General features: G+C 37.8%; 2 protein-coding genes across 7 annotated transcripts in view; one reads left to right on the plus strand and one right to left on the minus strand.

Moving 5' to 3' along the window:
• Positions 1-258: 258 nt before the first annotated feature.
• ZRSR2 (zinc finger CCCH-type, RNA binding motif and serine/arginine rich 2) lies at positions 259-14,692 on the plus strand. Its single transcript, XM_020786734.3, has 11 exons — positions 259-2,115; positions 3,183-3,262; positions 3,990-4,062; positions 5,524-5,632; positions 6,673-6,759; positions 8,928-8,966; positions 9,539-9,654; positions 10,305-10,518; positions 13,076-13,131; positions 13,356-13,465; positions 14,090-14,692. The coding sequence occupies exons 1-11, from the start codon at positions 2,006-2,008 to the stop codon at positions 14,527-14,529; spliced, it is 1,434 nt and encodes a 477-aa protein (XP_020642393.3). The 5' UTR covers positions 259-2,005; the 3' UTR covers positions 14,530-14,692.
• Positions 14,693-17,069: 2,377 nt separating this feature from the next.
• AP1S2 (adaptor related protein complex 1 subunit sigma 2) overlaps positions 17,070-23,248 on the minus strand; it is a 49,458-nt gene continuing 43,279 nt past the window's right edge. For 3 of the 6 annotated variants that reach the window (XM_020786738.3, XM_020786739.3, XM_072994345.2), the window contains one exon: positions 17,070-19,148. In XM_020786738.3, coding sequence (XP_020642397.2) covers positions 19,101-19,148 — 48 coding nt within the window. In that variant the 3' untranslated portion in view covers positions 17,070-19,100. Of the gene's footprint in view, positions 19,149-21,163; positions 22,970-23,248 lie in introns of those variants that run through there. The other 3 variants (XM_078390403.1, XM_078390404.1, XR_013543544.1) reach the window with 2 other exon arrangements.

Genomic DNA, 23,248 nt, shown 5'->3' on the forward strand with positions numbered 1-23,248 from the left:
TATTCCATTGTATCTTATCTTCTCATGATGTGCCCAAAGTTAATTCACTTTTGCTTCTAGAGAGAGTTCAGGCTTGATTTGACTGATAATATCTCTAGTTTCAATCTTCTGCTTCATGGTCAATTGATTTAGTAATGCAAATTTGTTTTTTATATGGACTTACTCTTCATCAGAAATGTTACTTAAATCTGTGTCATTTGGATACCTTTTTTGCATCCTCCTTCAGTCTTACTCTAGTTTTTTATATTAGCATTTCATGGTCTTTCATCTGCTCTCCGTTTTATATTGGCAGCAATAATACAACTTATCCATCTACCAGTTTCAATTATGTAATCTATTTGATCTCTGCATTGGCTATCTAGTGATGTACATGTGTACAGCTGTCTGTTCAGTTGCCTGAAACATGTATTTGCAATAAACAGTTATTAGGTGTAGAGAATTCAACAAACTCTCCTGCTTCGTTTCTGACTCCTAAGCCAAATTCTCCAACAATTGTTGGTTTTACTTTATTTTCTATCCCTTTGTTCCAGTTGCTTGCAATTATCAGCGCATCCTGTTTGTCCGTGTGGTCAGTTTCCTCCTGGTTAGTGCATAAAAGCTTTGGAATTCTTCTTTAATAGCATCTATAGTTGGAGCAGACTTGGGTGATAACTAAGCAGACAGTATTCAAAGAAGTAGTTGTGTTAGTCTGTGAAAGCATATCAGACAAATAAAGAAAAAAAGCAATAAAAACATTGCAGCACCTTAAAGACTAGGTACTAAGTTTTAATGTGAGCTTTTGTGGAACAAGTCCACTTCACCAGACATACAAGTGAGGCAATATGACTGCCATAGCCATGTATAAATATGACAGTCATGTATAGTCTCATTCTTATGTCTGAGGAACTGGATTTGTTCTAAGAATGCTAACATTAAATTATAGTAGCTAGTCCTTTGCATGCTGCAACATTTTATTTCTCTGTTATTGTTTGTTTGTTGTTGCTTTGTTTGTTAAGCTAATAGGTTTTCCAAGAAGTCTGAATGATATTATTTGGTCAAACTTATGGCTTTCGAAGGTTTTCAAGGTATGTGAGCTATTCAGACTGGTTTATGAGGGACAACCTCCTGTGAGTATCTATGTGTAGGCAGGGATTTCCAGCCAGGTCTTCACAGTCATAGTTCAATACTCTGTCCACCATAGCACACTGGCTCTCATTTTACATCCCGGGTGTAGCTCGAAGCTTTGGAGAGCAGTGAACAACAACTCTTTAATATTTATTACCTGGTATGTTGCAATGTCACATTGTACACTGGGCTTCAAGCTGAGAAAATACAAGTGGCCCTGCTAGCTTTCTATCCTTACACTTCTGGTTCAGTCTGGGAAGAGCAACAAGAGGGCACTGCAATATATGTGTTGCACATTTTATTGTAGATCAACAAGGAGTCCAACCAAGATTTTCCTCTTATAAAGCAGCCACCAGTTTGCAGCCAAGGTGAATTTATTTAAATTATCCATATCGTCTTCTAAACTCAGTCCAAATCTTGTATCTGGTTGCAGGGAAATGCCTCATGGCCTGGTGACATGCATGCAGATGGTTGATTTTTATTTAAAAGTTGAAAAACTAAGATAAATATAATAAATAAAAATAAAAACATCAGACAATGATCTGAGATGAGTGGATAAGATCTTGTTCTTTCCAGTGCCATTTCTGCAGTGTATGCGACTGGGGGGAAGATGGCAACTCAGCATCCTTGCAAAATTCCCAGCTCTCTCATTCACCAAAGAAGAAATAAGCAGACTGTAAAGAAATGTAACATGCATATCTTCGTCCCATCGCTATGCCCCCCGGTAGCGAAACCCCTTTCTTTTTAACGAAAGAATGGCAAACTTCTCAGTTTTTTCAGCGACAGGAAGTGATGGCGTTGGAAGGTCTTTCGACTTCTTATATTTATGTTCCATTCGCAGCTCTCTGATTTGTTGCTCCGGTAACTGAAACAGCTTCCTCTTTGCACCGGAAGTGTCCTCATGGCACGTCCTGTTGCTTTGTATCACGTGACCACCCTGGAAGCCTTGTGTAAGATGGCGGCGCCCGTGTCGGAACCAGTCGTAGATGGGGAGGGGTCGATAAAATTGAGGTAAGACGGGGCCTGCTGTGGGACGTGGTAAGGGAACATCGGTTGTCAGGAGGGGATGCGGAAGTAATGTTGGTTTCCCCGACGCTCTAGTTCTTTCTCGTTGCGCTTTGGGGGTTGGGGGGGATCCAAACGGAAAGCGCTGCTACCGAGACGGGTAGGAAAGAGGAGAGGTGGGCAGGTGGCGGGTGCCAGCCTCGGCGCGGTTTCCGCTGTTTAAGCTGCGTATACACCATAAATGCCTCAGGTTAGATAACTTTATTTTTGGAGGCAACGCATGGGGAGAGAAGGCGGGAACCGGACAGATGTGGCTTGTAGGAAACCTGAAGGGTAGAAGAATGAATAGGCAAGTTCGAACACAGAACTATAGATGAGAAATAAGATGGCAAGCGTTTCAGCGGCAGTGAATCTAAGACATGGCTTTATGCACTTGACGGAACTGCAGAATTGTCGAACCCCTTTAAAGAAAGGCCTCTGATCCAATTCGTACTTTCCTCTTTTCCTCTCCCCTCTTGTAAAGCTTATTATCATGTTATCCTAAAATTATGTTTTGCATCAGGATATTAATATTCTAATTCAACCTGTTTCAGTCCAGTAAAAAAACATGTCAGTTTAGCTGTCCTCAGCCATCTTGGATAATTAGAACTGCTTTTAGCCAGATGATGGTATGCTGAATCTAAACAGTTGTTAGCTTAGTTATGGTGCAGATTATTTAGGACTATCCTGACATTTGTTCCAGAATAGTTATTGTGACTTTGGGCTGAAAGGCCTTTGAATGTAGTGTAACTCAGATCTTCCCCACTTTTCTCCTTCTCCATCTCATCCCCCCCCCTTTTTTTTGGCTCTTTGGCCAGCTGACTTCAGCCAGTGCAAAAGTTGTGCACTCAGATCGGAGATAAGTGAGCATCAGGGGTTAGACTGGCATAAGAGGCTTCTGCTTGTTTCAGACTCACTTCAACCAGTGTATCTTTGAATTTTGCTTTTCAAATAAGAAAAAAGTGGGTATTTGTCTGTCAAGAGCTGAGAAATTATGAATTACTCTAAAAACAGATGGATTTTTCTGTCTTCAGCCACAAGAAGTACAGAGCACTTTTGAAAAAAGAGAAACGAAAGAAAAAGAGACAAGCATTGGCAAGACTGAGAGATTCAGGTAAAAATTTTCTTACCATATGTAAAGACACTGAAAATGTGAGCTGTATTTCTGTTACCAGTAAACACCTGAGCTGTCAGTATTGACTATTTTGAAAAAGTGAATTAATTTTCCACCTGTTTCCTAAATTGTTTTAATCATTCATATATCAAAATCAACATAAGTCAAACAGAATTTATGAGTTTTGTAATATCAGTACAAACATTCATGTAGGTACAGAAGATACCTGAAATATATAGGCCAAGCATCACTTTCCACACGAGAGAGAAGTATCAGCGAGTTTGGAAAATCTCTGTATTTGGTAAAAAAAATTTAGGGGAAAGGGAATAGGCTAAATAAGTACTGTGTTTGCTTAGTGACTGCTGGGAGGAGGGGAAGTGGAAAATTGAGAAGGGAAAACAGAACGGAGACTTGATTCCACAACTGAAATTAGAACATTTTGTAACATTTTCTTGAAGTTACCAGTGTTAATAATTTTATAATGAAATTGTATCATAGATTGCCGTGGTTTCTGTAACTTGAATACACGGTTTAGGGTTATTTGGAGTATCAAATAAGCCTTGGAAGCATAGTTTGCATCTCCAACTATTGGACATGCTTTCACTGTTTATTAAACGCTGCAGTCTCTTGAATGGGATCCATGTTTGGGAAGTCTGATTTATGGTTCATTCACCATGACAAAATGTACATAATTCTTTAAAATAAGAAAGCCCCCCCTTTTTGTCAGAGAAAGCAGATGAACATGAACATATTTCTGAAGAAAATGCAGATGATGATGAAGAAAAACTTGAAGAGGAAAGGTAAATTAAAAAGTGCAATATATGATTGGCAGCCCAGTTGTCTGAATGTTTACTATGGAAGTGAGTGTCTCTGGGTGTCACTTCCAGGAGAGGGGGATTAGGACTCCATCTTAGTGTCCAATATGAAAGGATTGTGGCTTTAGAATATTTCCCCTGTCCACAGGTAGGCAGTGGGATAGCTATAGCATGCCTGCACACACAGTTTACTGTTAAAAGCCATTCTTTTTTCTTTTAGTTTTTAATCAGATAGGCAGGAGTATTTAAATGTAAAATGCTAAATTTTATCTGCCTTCTATATTTATTTCCTTAATATGTTGAGGCTCGCTGGATAGCTCAGTGGTTTAGGTATCTGGCTGTGGAGCCAGAGGTTGGGAATTCAATTTCCCACTGTGTCTCCCAGGAGAAGAGACAGCTTGTTTAGCCTTGGGCAAGCTGCACAGTCTCAGGGTGTCCTCAGAAAAAGGGAATGGGAAACCACTTCTGAGTATACATTACCTGAAAAACCCCCAGAAAGGTTACCATAAGTCAGAATTGACTTGCTGGCATGTGGTGATTATTATTAACATGTAGCATCCTTATATATACTTAGAAACATTACCAACAAGTAACAGTGATGGTCAGGTGAAAGTTTATGCTCCATTTAAAAATAGTCCTGGGCACCCAAACGGGAAGTAAGAGAGAGATTCCAGTGTCTGATAGGGAGGGGAGCTCAGTGATGGCAGTGAGGAAGCAGGTGGAAGTCCGGGCGCAATTAAGAGGAGGAGGAGGAATGACGACTGTGTGACCCAACAGGGTGGGAGACATGAGACTTGAATGAAGTGGAATGATGAGTGCCTTCCCATTACATAGGAACAAGTGGGGAGACCACAATAGCATGAACACTACTGTGGAGAGCAACAGGAAGGGTTAGTTGTGGATGTGGGGAAGATACCTTTGGGTTCAAAGTTGTAGGTTTATATTTGGATGTTTAGCCCATACTTGCTGTGTTTTCAGGTTCTTAAATAAGTTACTTGTCTTTTAGCTTCACCAGTCTGACTTTCTTTGAAATTGATGTTTTGTCATTAGCTACACCCACAACAGTACCCATTGTAATAGCACTCACTCATAAAGCATTTTTAAAATTGCAAATGTGCTCACTAACCCAAAAATGCTGTTGACCCCCAAGAATAGTATTATGTCATAGTTACTTTTTAAGACAGCAGGCCCCAAACTGTCCAGTTGACTACATTTTTAATACTTTTATGTCTACATAGAAGTAAACTCCACTGACGTCTATGGGACTTAGTTGCGAGTAAGTTTAAATATGTAAGATTGCAGCCTTACTACTAGCTTTGTTTGATTTTAAACTGTACTTTTAAGGCCACTGAAGATTATTTTTTAGAGACAGAATGGCAAAAAAATTTTTTCAAAAGAAATGTATTAGTTTGCTGATAGTCAATGGTAAATTGGCTATGTTTTCAGGCAAAGGCTTCATGAAGAGTGGTTACTGAGAGAAACAAAGGCTCAAGAAGCTTTCAAGATCAGAAAAGAAAAAGAAGAGGCAGCAAAAAAGCGTCAAGAAGAAGAAGAGGTTTAACATATGTTTTGATATATTTGTGGACAAATTTTTAGAGTTGATGTTTTAAACATTAAAAATCCCTGATGTCTATTAAACAGTGGTTCCCAACCTTGGGCCCTCCGATATTCTTGGACCAGAACTCCCAGTAGCCTTCACTACTAGCTGTGCTGGCCAGGATTTTGGAGAGTTGTCGTCCAAGAACATGTGGAGATCCAAGGTTTGAAACCATAGCTTTAAAAGAACGAGACAATGAAGTTGAACTTTCACCTTTCGTTAGCTTTGGAAAGATGACACTAAAGTATAGCAGTTAGTATTGTTGGCCTTCATAATAAACTAAAGAAGGAATACTAACTTTAGCCAAAGGGAGAGAATTGCTTAAGAGCCATTCTACTGCTGGAAATGAGGATATTGCTGGAAGGTGAGCATGCTGTTGGAAAGCCCTTGGCGCAGACATGTGCCAATGTATTCTATCTGCAGAGCAGAGGAAAGTGCAGCGTGGCCGCACACAGCAAAAGGTGGCCTCCAAGGTCCATTTGACTTCTTGATTCACCCGCAGTGTTGGCTTGGTGTTGCATTGTTGACTTCCTCCCCTTTACTAGACAGGTGGCAGTTGCTTGGCTGGCAGATATCCTCCTACCCCTGCCAGCCATGAGTCATAAATGAATAGCTTGATTGTTCTGCTAGCCTTAGATCCTCAACATGCCTGTCTGCAAGTAAAACACCATGAACTCAGTGGGGCTCACTGCTGAATAGATATGCGTAAGATTGGGCCAGAAGGCTTTCGGTGATTATTAGGAAGCCAATTTTACTTTGCGAGGATGAAGTTAAAGGTTTCTTATGCCGCACATTCCCAATTTAAAAAGGGAATGGGAAAAAAAGATTTGTTAATATATCTCTGACAGCAAAAGCTGTCTTGCTATTTTCAGAAGAGAGATTTACATTTAAAGGACTCGTTGCTTAAAGGGTGGTACCTGATGCAGATATTTAACTTTTGTAATGAACTGAAATTAAGTAATCCTTTTAGACAAATGAACTATCTCATTTTTTTAAAGCAAAAAATAAGAGAAGAATGGGAAGAACAGCAACGCAGAGAACAAGAGGAGGAGGACCAGAAACAGCAAGTGAAGAGAGAAAGAGAGGTGATTCCTGCTCTAGGAGGATAAACACAGTGCATATCCTCTCACAGCAATAATGCTCAGTATAGTGCAAAATGATTGCTGAAATCTTTCTTTTTCCCAAAGTTTTTAAAATAATATTTCTATGAATCTGCCTAACTCACTGTCTATTGAGTCCTCGCATTATGGATGAGTTGAGGATGAAGGCCTGTATCCACTGAGCTTGGGAGTAAGCTTCATGGAACTTACTAGGGACATACATCCAAATATGTGTTTGTTGAATCCTACAGCAAATTGAGTTGTAGCTATTTAGAGTGCACTGCAGCATAAAGCGATTTCCGTTGCTTAGCTATTTATAACTTTAATTTTATTGCAGTATTTATTTAGAGCCTGTCTTATCCCCAGGGCTCCGAGCACTTTGTGCAGGTGTTCAGAAAACAAAATGCTGAGATGGAAGAATGTCCACTGAACCATTCCTACAAATGAAGTGTTGCTTGGCAGCAGCCTGTATACCCACCCCATCCCTACCCCTGCAACTGTAATTGTGATACCCTTCTTCCTCATACGAAGGAAAAGCACCAGCTTTCAATCACTATGATTCTTTGGTCAGTAAATGTGGCCAGGCTGCCCTTCTTTTTCACCCCTGCAACTGTGTGGCAACTGGTAGTTGGAAGAGCTCCCTGAACTGCTGGTGTAATGCCAGCCCTCACGTGCACGATTCTTGCTGGGAGGGCATGGGCATGAGCTGAGAATTCTTATATCTGTATTTAGTTATAAACACTCTTAAGAAAGAATAGGAAGTACAGTATAGCACAATCACTTTTTTGAAGTTCTTAACCTGGATTGATAACTGCTGCAATTCCTTAACCATTCTTTCCACTTAAAGATGCTGCAGCTCATCTTCATTCATTCATCAAGACGTATCTTTTTTCTGTAGTTTGTTGGGTGTGGGAAAGGAGCCTATCAAAAAGCCTGAATTGGTTGGATTCAACTTTTTAATAAATTAATTCTGTGAATACAGAAAACAACCATCTTTTGCCATTTTGGACTTAATCTTTTATTCACTGAATTAAATATTTTGATTTAGTGTGTCAGAACAGTACAAAACAGAAAATCATACATTGTTTCTAATTGCCTAACTCAGTAAGTATTATGTATCTTCATTGAACAAGTATCTGTAGTATCCTTTGGAATTTGCAGTTAAAGACACAGTGGGCAATTGTCCATTTTTAACTTCTTTAGTAGAAACCATGAGGTTGAAGAGAATTGCTACTTTGTTCTGCTATTAATAAAATAAATGTGATGCGGTAGTCACTGAAAATATAGGGTTTCCTTCCTGTATAGGTTTAACAAAGGCAGACAGGGAATCAGGAAATAACAAGGAGATAACTGATGCACTGTTTATTAGTTAACCGCTGCAGATACATACATCTTAGCAAAAGTTGTCATGGCTAGTCTTAATTATTTGTTATCTTACATTGCATTTCAAGTGCTTTGTTTTAGATAGATCATGGATAACCAGAAATTGTTGAAAAACCTATTTCCCTTAATGTCATGAGGTATTGTATTCTGAATGTGGAACCAGCTTTGATACAATGATATCCAGCTATAATACATACAAGGATCTGTTACAAAAATATTATAGATGTTGTCTTCCACTCAGTGAAAAACACCACGTAGGTGGAATCTTGGTCTTCTGGACATCAACGAGGAAGTTACTTTTAAATCTATATTCTCAGCATGCTCCTTCACAGCAGAGTCTCTGGAATCAAAGTGTGCAGGAGGAAATCTCATATGATAAGTATGGTGAAAGTGAATTGACAGATGAATCTTGGCTAGCTGATTCAGATAAGGAGACAAATTCTTAAATAATTAGAAAAAAATGTTTTCAGTATATTTAGATCTGTACTGAAAAATCACTTGTGGGATTATACTTCAGCGATTATTTTGACTTGACAGTAGTGAAAATATAGTATTTCTTTACCTTTACCTAATTATTTCATTTTTTTTAACCTGTGATAGTTGCTGGAAAACGAAATATCTGTGAGTGGTGGCAGAAATTAAGGACATTATTTTAAACTCATAATATTGAGAAAACATGGTTTTTAAAATTGAACGTTATAGTCTTAACTAAAGAAACCAGATGTCTGCATTCAGGTTTTTCACTAGTCCTGTGTTTGCACCATTTATAGGAGGCTGTGCAGAAGATGTTGAGCCAAGCTGAAAGTCAGGTATGTTTAGACCTGTGTGAACTGGAACAGGGACACCAGCAGAATTCTGTTCTTTAGAATTTGTATCCACCTCTCCCATTACTGCATCGCAGCCAAAGTATTTTATTCTGGAGTTGTTATTCAGAATGTGCTTCCACATATGGCAGGGTTAGTGGGAAATGAACAGGAAAAATACAAAATGGGTGCTTAAAGAGAGAGAAAAGGGCATTTGGGACCATTTTATCCTGAACTCAAAGACTGGATGTGAAATCCTGTGTACCAGGTACTACAAATAGGTGAAACGTGTTCATAAGTGTTTGTATTCATACCAGGATCATTCTTCCCATCCATGTGTGTCTATAGACTTCCGTTTTAAAACTTGAATGGCATTCCATTAGAACACTAAATGTTAACATTCTGTTTATTAATGAATTTCAGTGGCTAAATCTACGGAGCCAATTTCTCTTCTAATAACAGCACTGTAAGAGTTGTGATTAAGCTTAGAGAAATTGTGACTGTGTGAATTCAGTTATCAACATTTTTATTAGACTGTATTTGGACTCTGTTAATGTGTAAGGTGCTTTTTTTAACAGCTAGAAAATGGAGCTACCTGGCACAATCCTGAGCCCCCAGAGAATATAGGAACAGAGAAGGATCGAGCCAATTGTCCCTTCTATATTAAAACTGGAGCTTGCAGATTTGGAGACAGGTAATTCGGTTCTAACTAGATTTTTGGAGTGCCTTACATCTGGGGAAAAAAGCATTGCTTTGGCTTGAATACTAATGGTGACATCTGACATTATCTGACTTCCATTTGCAACAGGAGTTTCCCTTCCTCTTCTGCTGTTAAATTGGCTAAATTGGCTGTGGATTATTCCATGGCCCTTCAGACAGACTTTAAGGGAAGGTGGGGGGCTGCTGCTGTTAAATTTTACATTAGGAAAGAATTTTGCTCATTGACTGACCTCTTCTGTAAATGGAAGCCCTTCCATTCATGGAACAGAAGTGTTGGATCATAAATTACTACAAATAATCTAATTACTACAAATAATCTAATTGCTTTGGTTTATATTAAGCACTCATGCTTTAAAGAAAATTTCCACTAATACTTTGAGGCCCCTAAAATTAGGAAGGAGGGATTGCTGTAGGAAGTGACTTTATGGCACAGGAGTGAAGCCTCGAATATTTTAAAGTTATCTACTTCCTTAACTGAAGAACTAAACATCTCTGTTGCTGGGTTATTTTTATGTGTTATGATTTTCATGATTTGGCTTAGGCATATGCTATCATTTTTACCAGAAATGACAACAGGTTTTGCAGTTGCAGAATGAACTGTCTTTTTTCCCCTTCAATTTTAAGATGCTCCCGGAGGCATAATTATCCATCATCTAGTCAGACACTCCTTATCAGGGGTATGTTTGTTACTTTTGGGATGGAGCAGTGTAAAAGAGACGACTATGACACAGATGCAAGCCTGGAATACAGTGAGGAAGAAATTTATCAACAGTTCCTAGATTTCTATGAAGATGTGCTTCCTGAATTCAAGAATGTAGGAAAAGTTATTCAGTTCAAGGTACACATCCCTTGAAGTTTTATTTCCTGTTCTTCAATACAATGGACCCTTGACTTACAGACGGCTTGACTTACAGACTTTTTGAGTTACAGACTTCTCTGGCCGCAAAATTTAGGTTTGACTTGCAGACTGAGATTTGACTTACAGACCAGAAAAAAACCAAAATGGAACAAAAACGGCCTGTTACGGGATTAATCGGTTTTCAGTGCACTGTAGGTCAATGGAGACTTGACTTACAGACTTTTTGACTTGAGAACCGCCTTCCAATACGGATTAAGTTCTCAAGTCAAGACCCCACTGTAATTATTCATTTGTACATTTCATGTACATGTAGATGAGAAATGGAATGGGATGAGTATCTCTGCCAGTCTCCTTAGAGGTATAAAAAATGAAGCCACCCAGATGGGTATGGATCGGATTTGAAGGTTGACTTCATATTATTGGGGAAAATCTGTGATGGCAGGGAGTTCAACAAAGCTTAACTAGAGGGCGGCAAAGGATCCGGTTTTGGCTTTAGGGTTAAAGTGATGGGAGGAAGAAAAGGAGGATACTAATACTCTTTTTTTGGTCCCTTGCCTGGTGGACAAGCAGCCAGGGCATGACCACTTCTCCTGGAGGCCAAAGCCCATTGTGTAGCGTAGTGTATCTTGGACTTGAGAATAATACCAATTCCCCGAAAGCCTGTGCAGTGGATATCAGTGTTGAAGGAGAAGAACAAGCTCTCCTCCACACTTTAGCCTTGAAGGTATTGTGGGGCATTAATGAGGGCCGCATGTCCCATACTAGTGTCCTCCTCTGCTTGCTGAGGAAACTGCAGTGTCAATTGGGAAAACTAGTTCCCCTGCATCTCTGATGCCAGGTGCTTGCAAGTCCCCAATTGCATGACTCCTTTTAAAAGGAATATTTATTTGCACTGGCTGTATCCTTGTCGCTGATTATATATATAGTTACTCTGAAGGGCACATTGCCTTGTGAATAATAAAAATTGGTATTTAAAGGGTGTGGAAAACAGGACTAGTAGCAAGATTTTATGTAAAAATGCTAACTGTTTATTTGGGACACTAATAATGGTAAGAAAATTGTAGAGGACTTTTTACAGCATTATGGCAGTTGTGAAAGCATATATGGTGTTTCATAAGCAATGTTAAATACTATGCATTATCTTCTGAATTCTACTCAGATGGCACAATGTTTTATAAGAATGTAGCATGTTAAATATTATGTCTGGAAGATTTAGTTTTGTTTTGGATTACAAATCACATATTTTCTGACCATTAGCTGAATGTGGATTTTTTCCCCTCACGATTTATCAAAATGCAGGCATTTTTGTCCATTAGAAAGTAGAGCTAGATTTCAGTTTATGATGATCATTTTAATTTTACACCCGTCCTTTTGGAGTTGAAAAAGGTACCTCGATATAAATCAAGCTAACTGCAAGAGTTCATTTATTCATACAGCCAACTTGTATATCTTGTGGTAGAATAGTAGTGACAATGCGTTGTGTGGTGATGTTGATTCTCCTACATTAAACAAGCATGCATTGTGTAAATTGTTAGCTCTTTTCTGAATCAAATATGAATTCCAAGATGTGAAAAGGCCCTTTGTCCAAAAGAATGTTTGTGTGTACAAATCATGTTCCATCCAAATACCCAAAGCTAGGAGACAAGGTGGAATAAAATTACCCAACAGAATAAAATCAGTGTTCCAGGTTTTGTGGGATATTCCCTGACCCCAGTATTTTGTGTTCCATCAATGGATTAAGTTTTCCTGATTAGGACTAGCCCATTGATAGAGGATGTCTCTTTTGCATCTTTGCATCATGGTTCACCCAGAAAATGGTTTATGACATATTTTGTCTGAATAAATTAAACTGGAGCAAACAATAAGTCCCACTGGCTAAAATGAGTAGCTCTGTTGGGACTTTATCTCCCCCCCCCCCCCCCGTGCTGTTTACAAACTATATGGCAGATTTGAAGGTTTCGGGACTTTTCTTATTGTTTTGGTGACAGTGTCATACATTGTGTTTTTTAGGTCAACTTGTTTGTACATTCTGCAAAACAAAGGTGCTTCTGAGGGACTTAGGTTTCCTACTGAAGTGCATAAGAATTAAGTAAGGCATTTTGTAAATCAATGTATTCTCGAAGGCTTTCACGGCCGGGATATGATGGTTGTTGTGGGTTTTTCGGGTTCTTTGGCCGTGTTCTGAAGGTTGTTCTTCCTGACGTTTCACCAGTCTCTGTGGGCGGCATCTTCAGAGGACTGGAGTAGGAACTCTGTCCATGCTCTGTACACCAGCCAGAGACTGGCGAAACATCAGGAAGAACAATCTTCAGAACACGGCCAAAGAACCCGAAAAACCCACAACAACCATTTTGTAAATGACTTAACAGAATACTCCTATGCAGATTGTCTCAGGATCCACTGAATTAAAACATAATATTCTCTCAAATAATTGTGTGTAGGATTTCACCTCTGTACAGGATAGAGAAGTTGAATTTCCAAATTTAAACTAGAACATTACTCTAAAGAAATGTCTTCCTCTCTAATCTTTAAATAGGTGAGCTGCAACTTTGAACCTCATCTCCGAGGAAACGTATACGTTCAGTACCAATCGTAAGTATTTAAACTAGTTAACATTTTCCAGTTGATAAATTTAATGAGATACGGAAAGTTCAGAGTGAGTGAGCTTAACATTTTATAACATTTTACATCTTCATAGATGCCTTCCCCAATAAAGAGCCAATTAGATGATTCATTGTGCTGTCCCATTATGCCTTGTTTCATTTTTATTTGTTTTATAAAATTCTAATACTACATTCTCAAATTTGTTTTAAAAGAGAACAAGAATGTCAGGAGGCTCTTGCTTTATTCAATGGTCGGTGGTATGCTGGACGGCAGCTTCAGTGTGAATTTTGCCCAGTAACAAGGTGGAAAACAGCAATATGTGGTATGTCAGTGAAACCTTCTTAAATCTAGTATCTTTAAATAGGTCTGGCATCTTTTCAAACTATTTATAAACTAGTTTAAAAAAAAGAAAATTCATAGCCTTCTTAAAATAAAGTGCCATGGATAGTGCTGATTCATATAGACAAGGTGGGATTTTTCCTTCAGAAAGGATTGGTTTCTTAACTAGCAAACCAATGAGACCACACCTGCCGTCTTTGATCAGGCAATATCACTCTCACTTAAACATGAAACTACAATTGTTGCATCAGGTAAATAAAAGTGGAAATAGTTTCCAGGCTTAAAATAATTTGTACACACCTGCATATTGTTTCTCAAGGAAATAAGCACTCCCCATATGCAAATAACAGGATAAAGCAGGGATATTTTTAAAGAGTAATGTATACAAAAATTATTTTCCCCATGTTTTTCAAGGTGAAAACTGCTTTTTATTGATGTGATGTCTGCATAGTCATTAAAAGTAGGCACGACTAGCCTCTTCACTCATTTGTCATGAAGAATGTTTTGGGGACAAAATAAGCCCAATGTGAACCCAGAGTCTAAAAGCTAAACATAAATAGCATCTGCCTTCAAATGTTGTAACCATTTCAAAAATAATTCTTTCCAGGCTTGTTTGAAAGGCAAAAATGTCCAAGAGGGAAGCATTGCAACTTTCTTCATGTATTCAGAAATCCAAACAATGAGTTCTGGGAGGCCAACAGAGATATTCACATTTCTCCTGAATGGACTAAAGAAACAAGTAGGAACTCTGAAAGGCGAAGTAGATTAGGTTACTATGAAGAGCATCATTGCAGGTCAAGAAGAAGAAGCAGTCCAAGCCCCGATCATGCTCACAGCAAAAGAAATGGAGAATCTGAGAGGAAAAAGAGTCGTCACAAGCACAAGAAAAGACACCGTACTGAGAGATCAGAAAATCGTGGAAGACAGCGGTCACATAATAAAAGGAAAAGAGGGCGGAGTCACAACAGAAGCTTGACACGTAGTCAGAGTTCTTCTCGGTCAAGGAGTCGAGACAGGAAGTCCAACAGCAGAGGAAAAAATAGTTGAATTTATTATTGGTGAATGACTAAGTTGTTCTTGTTTTTTTAAAGAAAGTGTCAGCCCCACTCATAGTTGTACCAGAGACATTATAGTGTATTGCTGTAATTCAGATACAAAACTGTTGTGCACTGGTCTCTCAATTTTTACAATAAATTATTAAGAAAAAGCAGGGAGTCATCTCCTGGAATCTGCTTAATTACCTTCTGTATCACAGAAATTTGCTGCTTGTCATAAATCTTTCTAATGTAAAGGCTGTGCTGCAAGCACTTAAAAATAATTTATTTGAAATTCCATCAGTCTTTTCTTTAGAGCAGGAGTCTCCAAACTTTTTACCCTGAGGGCCACAGCGAATACTTTCAAGATCTTAAGAGGAATGTGTGTGTGCACCAACCCGCACATACATACACATGCACAAACGTCCCCTGCCCCCTGTGTGCTTGTGCACGGTGTTAAGGGAACAGGCCAGATAAAATAGCAAGGCAGGCCAGATGTGGCCTGTGGGCCGTAGTTTGGAGACCCTTGCTTTAGAGGATGTAAAACTATGTGGTTTTAGTTTCTAACACCACAGAACAAGAGTGATGTTTACAAATCAATGTATGGTAGTATGCTACCAAGTCCTCCAAGCTGGTGTCTGCCAGTTCTGAACTGCATCTAGAACTTTGGCTGCTTGTGTTCACTATGCATATCAGAAATCCAGATTTGATATGGTGTGTATATCTAAGTTGCATGAATCAACATGTAGAATGTTGTAGGCTGTAATCCTCCCAGCTTCTGTACTGCCATTCTCACTGTCCCGTACCCTTAGCTGTGCTGGTTAAGACTGGCAGGAGTTGAATTTCACTAGTAAGAGGCATTGCACATTACATACTGATGCTCTTGTTGGTATAAACAGAAGATAATTTGCATATACACTTACTGTTCAACTGTAAGACATTTTCATCACAATTGATCATTTACTGTTTTGAGAAGGTGAAGATATGTAATTTTATGTAAGGTTCTATCCTATACTAGTGAGTGGAAGGAAACGTAAACCAAATTTCCCCACTCCTTTCTTGAATCTCTTGACGGAGTGGATTATAGAACTAAGTTCACCAAGCATCAGAAACCAAGAGGCTCAAATTACTTTCTGGACATTCAGTCCACTTGGGAACATTCCCTCGTACCTTTCAGGAACTGCCAGGTGTATTAGCTAGTATTACCAAAAATGTAAAATTCAGCTATCCTTGTAATGGTATATCTGTGTTTTAATAGATGTGCAAGGGATGACATTTTTATTGGCTTTGCCTCAGTTCACTTGGGGGGGGGGTACTATTCATTCAGTTTCAGGTCTCATGGGTATTATTGGCCCTTGCAATAAACCTTTTAAGTCCCTGACTTTTTCACACTATTTAGAGGTGAGCAGCCATGGCATAGAGATGTGAAGGGGTGGAGCTGTTTGGGCAGCTAGGAGGCAAGCAGTGCTAAGGCAAGAAAACCTTCCAAGGTGGAGTCAATGAAGGAAACTTTCATGAAAGAGGGCTGAAGGATCTGTAGCTTTAATGTCAACCCTTTCATTTAAATAAATTCTCCAGCTTCAAAGGGCTCTTATGGGAATCCATGAAAGAACTTAAAGGGTCTCTTCTGGAGGGTTAGTTTTTTTTTTCACCTCCATTCCGGTTCATCTGAAAGTCCCATCTCAACGCTTTAAAATGCGTAATAAAGCTCAGAACTACAAATGTAGCTGAAAATTCCCACCCCCCTTGAGATATAGGGTGAAATCCAGTACTAAATTGTAACTAGAATAGACCCACTCAACTTACTGAGTTGAGTCACAAAATCCCCACTGATTCAATGGTTCTATAGTTGTGACTCGATTTCAGTTTCATACAGTACTGTGCCAATAATTTCTCAAAATTAGGAAACAAAAAAAGTCACATATTAATGTCTGTAGGTCACAGTAGCCAGCTTTTGGTACAGAATATGCATTTCTTGGGATAGTTTTCTTCTAAACAGAATACTGCTACCCCCAAAACAAGTAAGAGACAGCTTGAATCCAAGTATCTTTAAATACTGATATTATCAAAAAATGTCAAAACTAGAAGTGCCAACTGAAATTTTTAGAAACTTAGTAGAAACACTGTTACCTAAAAACCCATTAGGTAATATCAAATTGGACTTATGAATCAGAAAAACATTCACACAGCTCTTCAGAATTCAACTGATACTTACAAAGAATTACAGTCAACAGGGTACAACAGTATGTCTCATTCTGAAGGAGGAAGTAATAATTTTGAATGCTAAAATGAAATCCAAATTGAAGTAAATAAGTTTTCGTTCTCAGACTATCACTTAGCGGAGAGGTGTTTTTTAAAACATGGGAATTTGACCAATCTTTAAAATGAAGTATTTTGTTTTTATTAGAAAGGCCAGTTGCATATTTTCAGGGTACGTTTGTGCAGTTAAAATCCTTTTGCGCATCATGAATACTCCACAAAAACAGGATTAAAACATAGTTGAACAAAGAAATGAGTGCTCCAATGAACTTCCAAATTAAACAGACATAACAATGGAGTAAAAATGGACATTTATTACAACTAAACCGGTGTGATACTTAAGACAGTGTCCACACAGCTTATGTCACAATCACAAAGCTTTTTCAACCAAGCACATACAAGGCAACAGTTTATACCTTAATGTGGTCTGAATGCAAACAAAAATTGGTTTAAACATTGTTTAAGTGTCAAGATAATTCTGTCATTTCAGTGTCGAAGAGCCACTCTGTTGTCTATTGAAATTCATTAATCCAGGTCTCTGTCAATGAAATGTACAACAAAGCTATTCCTGTATATTTTATACAAGCATAATTATTTTCATAATGCATCTGTTGTGGCCAGGATATGGCATAAAGCAACCATCTTTCAAACACGTGGCACTGTTTTATAGTAAAGCATCTGAATACTTTAGAACACATTAGTTAAAGCAATTGGATCTGTAGGAGTAGAACTTCACAATAAGCTTATCTTAAAAGTTGAGAAGTGAAAGTGTGCATGTTTTATAATATATGCAAGGGAGGTCACACTGGTTTAAAGAGCAAGAGCTCTGTTACTGAGGTTCTCTTAGAACATAATACTAAGCATACAACAAATAGTAAGTTACAGTAAACTGAATGGCCAAAATCCTATTGGTCCTGCACAGTCCAAGCAGAAAATCCTGCTGATGAGCATTCCTGGACTGCCAAGCAAGCAGTGTGCTCCTCAGTTTCCTCAAGTTAGTGGCGCAGCTTATGCAAGGGATGACAAGCAGAAATCAAAAATTTGTGCAACCCTATGCACATAGGTCTTCCCTAACAGGATTTTGACCGATATGGCTTTGTGATACCTATGCAGCCTGATCCTATGCATGCTTTATTTGTAAGTTACTCCTATTTTGTTCTATGGGAATCATTACCAACCAAAATATACAGTGTTACACAGCCTAAGTGAAATCATGGCAGTGCTTCAAAGGAAATTTCTAGTTTAAGGCTTGATTGTACCAAGTGGAGCAGAGGTGGGCTCCAGTGGCCTTCTAGATGTGTTAGGACTGCTACTCCTGTAATCCTTTACCATTGGTCATACTGATTTAGTATGTGGAAGGACCCAGTTTTTCACCCAGGTATAAAGATACAGAGTTATAACTAAACCTAAGCTTGTGTAAGAGAAAATTAAATTTGATGAGTAACCACAGCTGATCCTAGTAGCTGCTCAGGTTATCATTTAAAAGTACACTGTATTATACTGGTAAAAAAGTTAGGTAAAGTTTTACAAGATTCCCTTTTTGTATGTTTCCCTTTGCAATTATGTCACTATCCCAATACTTTTGAACAAACATTGTTTTAGACTTCTGAAAATACCAAGTGTACAATCAAGAAAATAAAGTAGTAAAAAAGTTTTTAAAATGAATTTTTATGTGGCTTGTGTTCCCCTTGTAGGACATTAATCCAGATGTCTGACTGAATTTACAGCCTCAGTAAAATGAAATTCTAGTCATAACCCAGTTGCTAGAAATGAAGCTATCATAACAGGTCACAACAGTTTGATTCTATTGACCTTAATAGGATTCTTTGGTATAAATAAAACAGCTGCAAATAATTATTTTCCCACAAATCTTAAGCAGTAACTTAAAGTGAGATTTACCAAATGCTGACTCCAGTATAATAAAAGTCTTTGGTTACACAAAGCCAAGTTCTATGTTAACACATATCACTTTGTTACAATGTGTAACTTTTTCTGAATAATTCATAACCTCTAGCATTTGATACATTATGTGATGGCAAAAAAATTAACAAAATATTACTGAAAGTCATGAGTCACTTTAAGTTAATGTGGCCAAAATCACTGCAAAATCCCTTTTAGTTTTTTTTCCTGGAAAGTTAAAAATTCTGTTCCCTTTTTCAATTTTATAATAAATGGATTTTTTTCTTGTAGGTCTGAATGAAGTAGCTTAGCAGAACAGTAATACTGACAAATAGCATCAAAACACCATCAGCTAACATTAAATGGAGGCAGTGAACATTTACAGTTATGAGAAACACCACGCAAGACATCAGGAAAGGAGTAGGTTTATGTCAGTCCAATTTCTTCAAGTACACTACGAGGGGTCTCTGCTTCCTGTGGAAGGAAAATTAGAGAGTGAACAGATCTTGTGCTCCTGCAGAACCATACATGGTGTATTAATAGGCACGTAATTAAATTTAGGTCAAGTTCTGAACACGCTCTGAGTTCTAAGCATTTTATAAATATATCCAAGCTGTCCTTTATTCTCTCCAACTCCCTCCTTTATGGATCAACTGGACAGCCAGAACATTATTTCTATTGTGTCAATAACATTTCAGTAACCTAATCATTAAAGTTCTCCAACTGAACTACATTCAGTATCACACAACATTGCCAAAGTTTTTCAGAAGTTGTTATGCACCCTGAAGTTGGGACTGACTTTTCAAGGTAGGTGAGACATTTATGGAATGCTTTTACCAGTTCCACATCCCCAGTAGAATGAGTGGGGAATTAAATCCAGGCCTCCTGAGTCCTAATCCATCGCTTTGTCCACTACACCGACGTAGCAAATGTAAATTTCAATTCCCATGCATTAAAATTGAACCTCGTGTGGAACTTTTAATACTCCAGAAGGCATGTGGAGAATATCTGATAGCAATCGTAGTGTTAGCCAAAGGTTACATTCTCCTAGCAATCCCATAATCCATTAAAAAGGTAACTTTGGAGTAAAACACACAAATCTTTTTGTATTTAACAGAATAAACACTTACTTTAGCATCCTAAAAAAAGGCACAGGCAAAAAGAGAGAGAGAGTGTGTCTGAGTTTAGCAACAATATATCATAAAAAGTGGGGTTAAAATTTGCACAAACATACATTTTGAAATCTTGGGAGTATTTTTTTTAAAAAAAGAACAGAAGCTGGTTACAAAATTTTAGAAATCACATTAAAATTTTGCCTTTAGAATAACAATAATTAGATAAATGGCAAAGCACATATAATTTGCAGTCTCTTCACTTGAGGCAAGATACTGCCGATACCGTGTTTCCCCCAAATAAGACAGGGTCTTATATTAATTTTTGCTTTAAAAAACGCATTAGGGCTTATTTTCAGGGGATGTTTTATTTTACAATCATGTCATCTTCTTCTGGTTGCTCCACAATGGTGGAGGGTGGGGTTTCCCTTAACTAGGGTTTATTTTTGGGGTAGGGCTTATGAGCATCCTGAAAAACCATACTAGGGCTTATTTTCAGATTAGATCTTATTTTCGGGAAAACAGGGTATTACATTTTTAGTTACCTTATAAACAAGAAAGCTGAATTTATCCTATGTTCACATATCACAAAAATTCTTCTAAAACACCCTGTGAAAGAAAGAGAAATAGGCCACCCCAAAAATCATACTACCATAAGTTTAGGGTGCTCCTTGAGCCTCGGGAACAGCAGAAGTAATAAAACATTTATTACATCCCAGTTCTGTTCTTGTTGACTGAAAGACTTAGGCTGATGGGGGATACTAAAGAAAAGTGTGCAAGTTAGCACTGCATCTGGTTCTCTGCCTACTCTGGCTAGCTGGTATATGTAAAACCCATTCAAAAGGCAAATTTCTTCCCACAAGAACTGCCTTGGTTTCTTCTATGCCAGTAGATCTCCTTGCAAGGACTTCTATGTTCTTCAGCATAACTGAACAAGTCCTAAAGGAACTAACCACTGTAGATGTATCATAGCTCTGTAATAAGCAAGTGCACATTATTAATTTTGTCTATTTCCAAAAGTAACAGGCAACATTTTCAAACTTGATTTGTATTCTATACTTTAACATGGTATTAAGAGCAAATAATGGAGACACAGCCTCCACTAGTCAGCATCAGATGGGATCTGAACAATATTTAGTTGTAAAATAGCTGTGAGGAACACATGAACAAGAAGAAAGCAGCTGTTTGGATTAATTAAGAAATGTTTGGAAGTTAAATAATTTGAACTTATTCGAATCATTTAGGAAATGTGTTGTTTTAATCATTTGGCAAATGTGTTTCAAAACTGTATCTGGAGAGTTACCAAAGGCAAAGGGCACAAATAGGAAATACATCACAATAAAAGCAATGGGGGATTTTAAAAAAAAGCCATTCACATTGAGAGTGCATGCAATACTTTATTACAGACATGCCAGAAATGCTAATTCACAACAATTTACAAGCACGCAGCCATATAAAGTGATAACAGACCACAGCATCTCATTAGCACTCCATGCATAGCACTTTAAAGATTCAAGCATTAAGAGAATGCATTGCAGCATTACCACATACATTCACAGAAGCTATAAGAAAATATAATGCAAAAGTTTCCTACAATTTGCTAATAATATATTCTAGAATGATGCAGCTTCAATATGTTAAATCCTTCACTTCTGAAATAATGCAATACTTATCTTGAAGCAGTTTGCTGTCACATAACTGGAAGGTGTTATCGGAAATGGCTGATCTAGTTAAATGTATCAACTAATATATACTAACAAATGCAAGCAGATATTATATCTTCCCCTAATGCACTCATGTGCGTTCTTATTTTCAGAACACAAAACAATACATACATACGTTTCTGCAGATGCTTCTGTAGAATTACCACCAAGCATGGCTTTTGTATTTATTGCAGTGTTTGGGTCAGCTCCATTAGTGCACCAAAGATGGACACAGAAAGTTAACTCCAACACTGCAACAAATGGGAAAACCTTTTAAAATACAAAAAGGGGGTGCCGTGTACATTTATCATTGGTAAATGTTGAGACTGTAGTGCTTAAAAATTAAACTAATATAGAGGGGCCAAATTGCAAAATGCAAGACATTATTTTCTGAAATATGGATATATATTTTTCTTAGAACTTCTTTATTATAACCCTAAGCAACAGAGCTTGTCATGTGGCCTGTCTGTAACGATTACTTTCTAACTACTTGGTTTCCCAATAGTAAGTCACATATCAATGGATCCATATCTACTGGATCTACAAAAATCAGATTTATATTATATATGATGGAGTACTGTGCAGTAAGTATGTGAATTGTAAAATTAGGCTTAGCAAAGTATTTCAGTTGAATATTACATGGTATATCAAAGGCTAATGATAGATTTAAATGTTTTAACATGGAAATTATGGCATGCTGAGAAGACATATGAAGGGAAAAACACAGACATTGTAAATGATAAAACAAGGAAATACAAAAACGGCAAAAATGTAGTGATTTATACTAATTTGTTCAAGATGTTTTGATTCACCAAGCTGAGGATAAGTGTTCTGCCATGAGTAAGTCAGCTTTATCGCCTTGCTTATGCATGATGAATGAAGTCATTTAGTATACTGGTACATTAAAGTATTCATGACGTGGCTACAAAAGAAACGTGTACATTCTTTATAAATAGTTCAGAGGTTGGCATGCATATAATACATAAAAATGTTTTTTCTTTGCTACAGCTAGGAATGCTATTTACACTACTCCTATTAGTGATATTGTTTTTCTACATTTATCTTCTGAATAACATGCACTACATGTGCTATTCATGAAAAAGCGTATCATCCTTAGTCCAGAATTTAGCCAGCAACATGCAGCTACAAGTCACAGAGGGTTTTTTAAAAATACTGACACAATTTCTTCTTTGACCGCTTTAAAATCATGGCAGCAGTGAATAAATTTGCACTACACACAGCTATTAGTTATCTTTTGTCTGCACGGGGGTAATTTAATTAGAGAAGAAATAAAATAGTCTATATACTACTGAATGAACTCAATAACAAATTAAAAGGTATAATGATTTATTGGTATTTTCCCTTAGTTTTGAAGAGTAAAACTGACTCATTTTTATTTCACCAGATCTAGCTGGATAACTACTGATCTATTTCTCTGTTAGGCAATATAGAAAGCTGAATTAATTAAATTCTTGCACACCTGTGTGAAGGTGTGGAGAATAAGAGTGTGCCGTCCGCAGATGTAACAGTGGAAAAAGAGGATGAAATAAAGAGTCAACGAGATAGTGGCGAAAGTAAAGAAGAAAAGGGAAAGGAGACAGAAGAGAAAGAGGGGGAGGTGAAGATAGAGGTGTGTTTGGCAGACGAAGAGTGGGAGGAGTCTGAAGTGACAGTTGGAGGGGGGTATAAGAACGAGGAGGGGGTGGTGTGGTTCAGTTCAGTGGTGGAGGCTTATGAGAGGAAGAAGAGGGAGGACAGA

The sequence above is a fragment of the Pogona vitticeps genome, chromosome 3 (assembly GCF_051106095.1).
Source record: "Pogona vitticeps strain Pit_001003342236 chromosome 3, PviZW2.1, whole genome shotgun sequence".
Taxonomy (NCBI): domain Eukaryota; kingdom Metazoa; phylum Chordata; class Lepidosauria; order Squamata; family Agamidae; genus Pogona; species Pogona vitticeps.

Excerpts from the sequence above, each read along its gene's own strand:
- ZRSR2 (XM_020786734.3), top strand. The coding sequence starts at position 2,006 with ATGGCACGTCCTGTTGCTTTGTATCACGTGACCACCCTGGAAGCCTTG. Across the intron at positions 6,760-8,927 it reads AAGTGAAGAGAGAAAGAGAG|GAGGCTGTGCAGAAGATGTT; the intron begins GTGATTCCTGCT and ends CACCATTTATAG. Across the intron at positions 13,132-13,355 it reads GTATACGTTCAGTACCAATC|AGAACAAGAATGTCAGGAGG; the intron begins GTAAGTATTTAA and ends TTGTTTTAAAAG.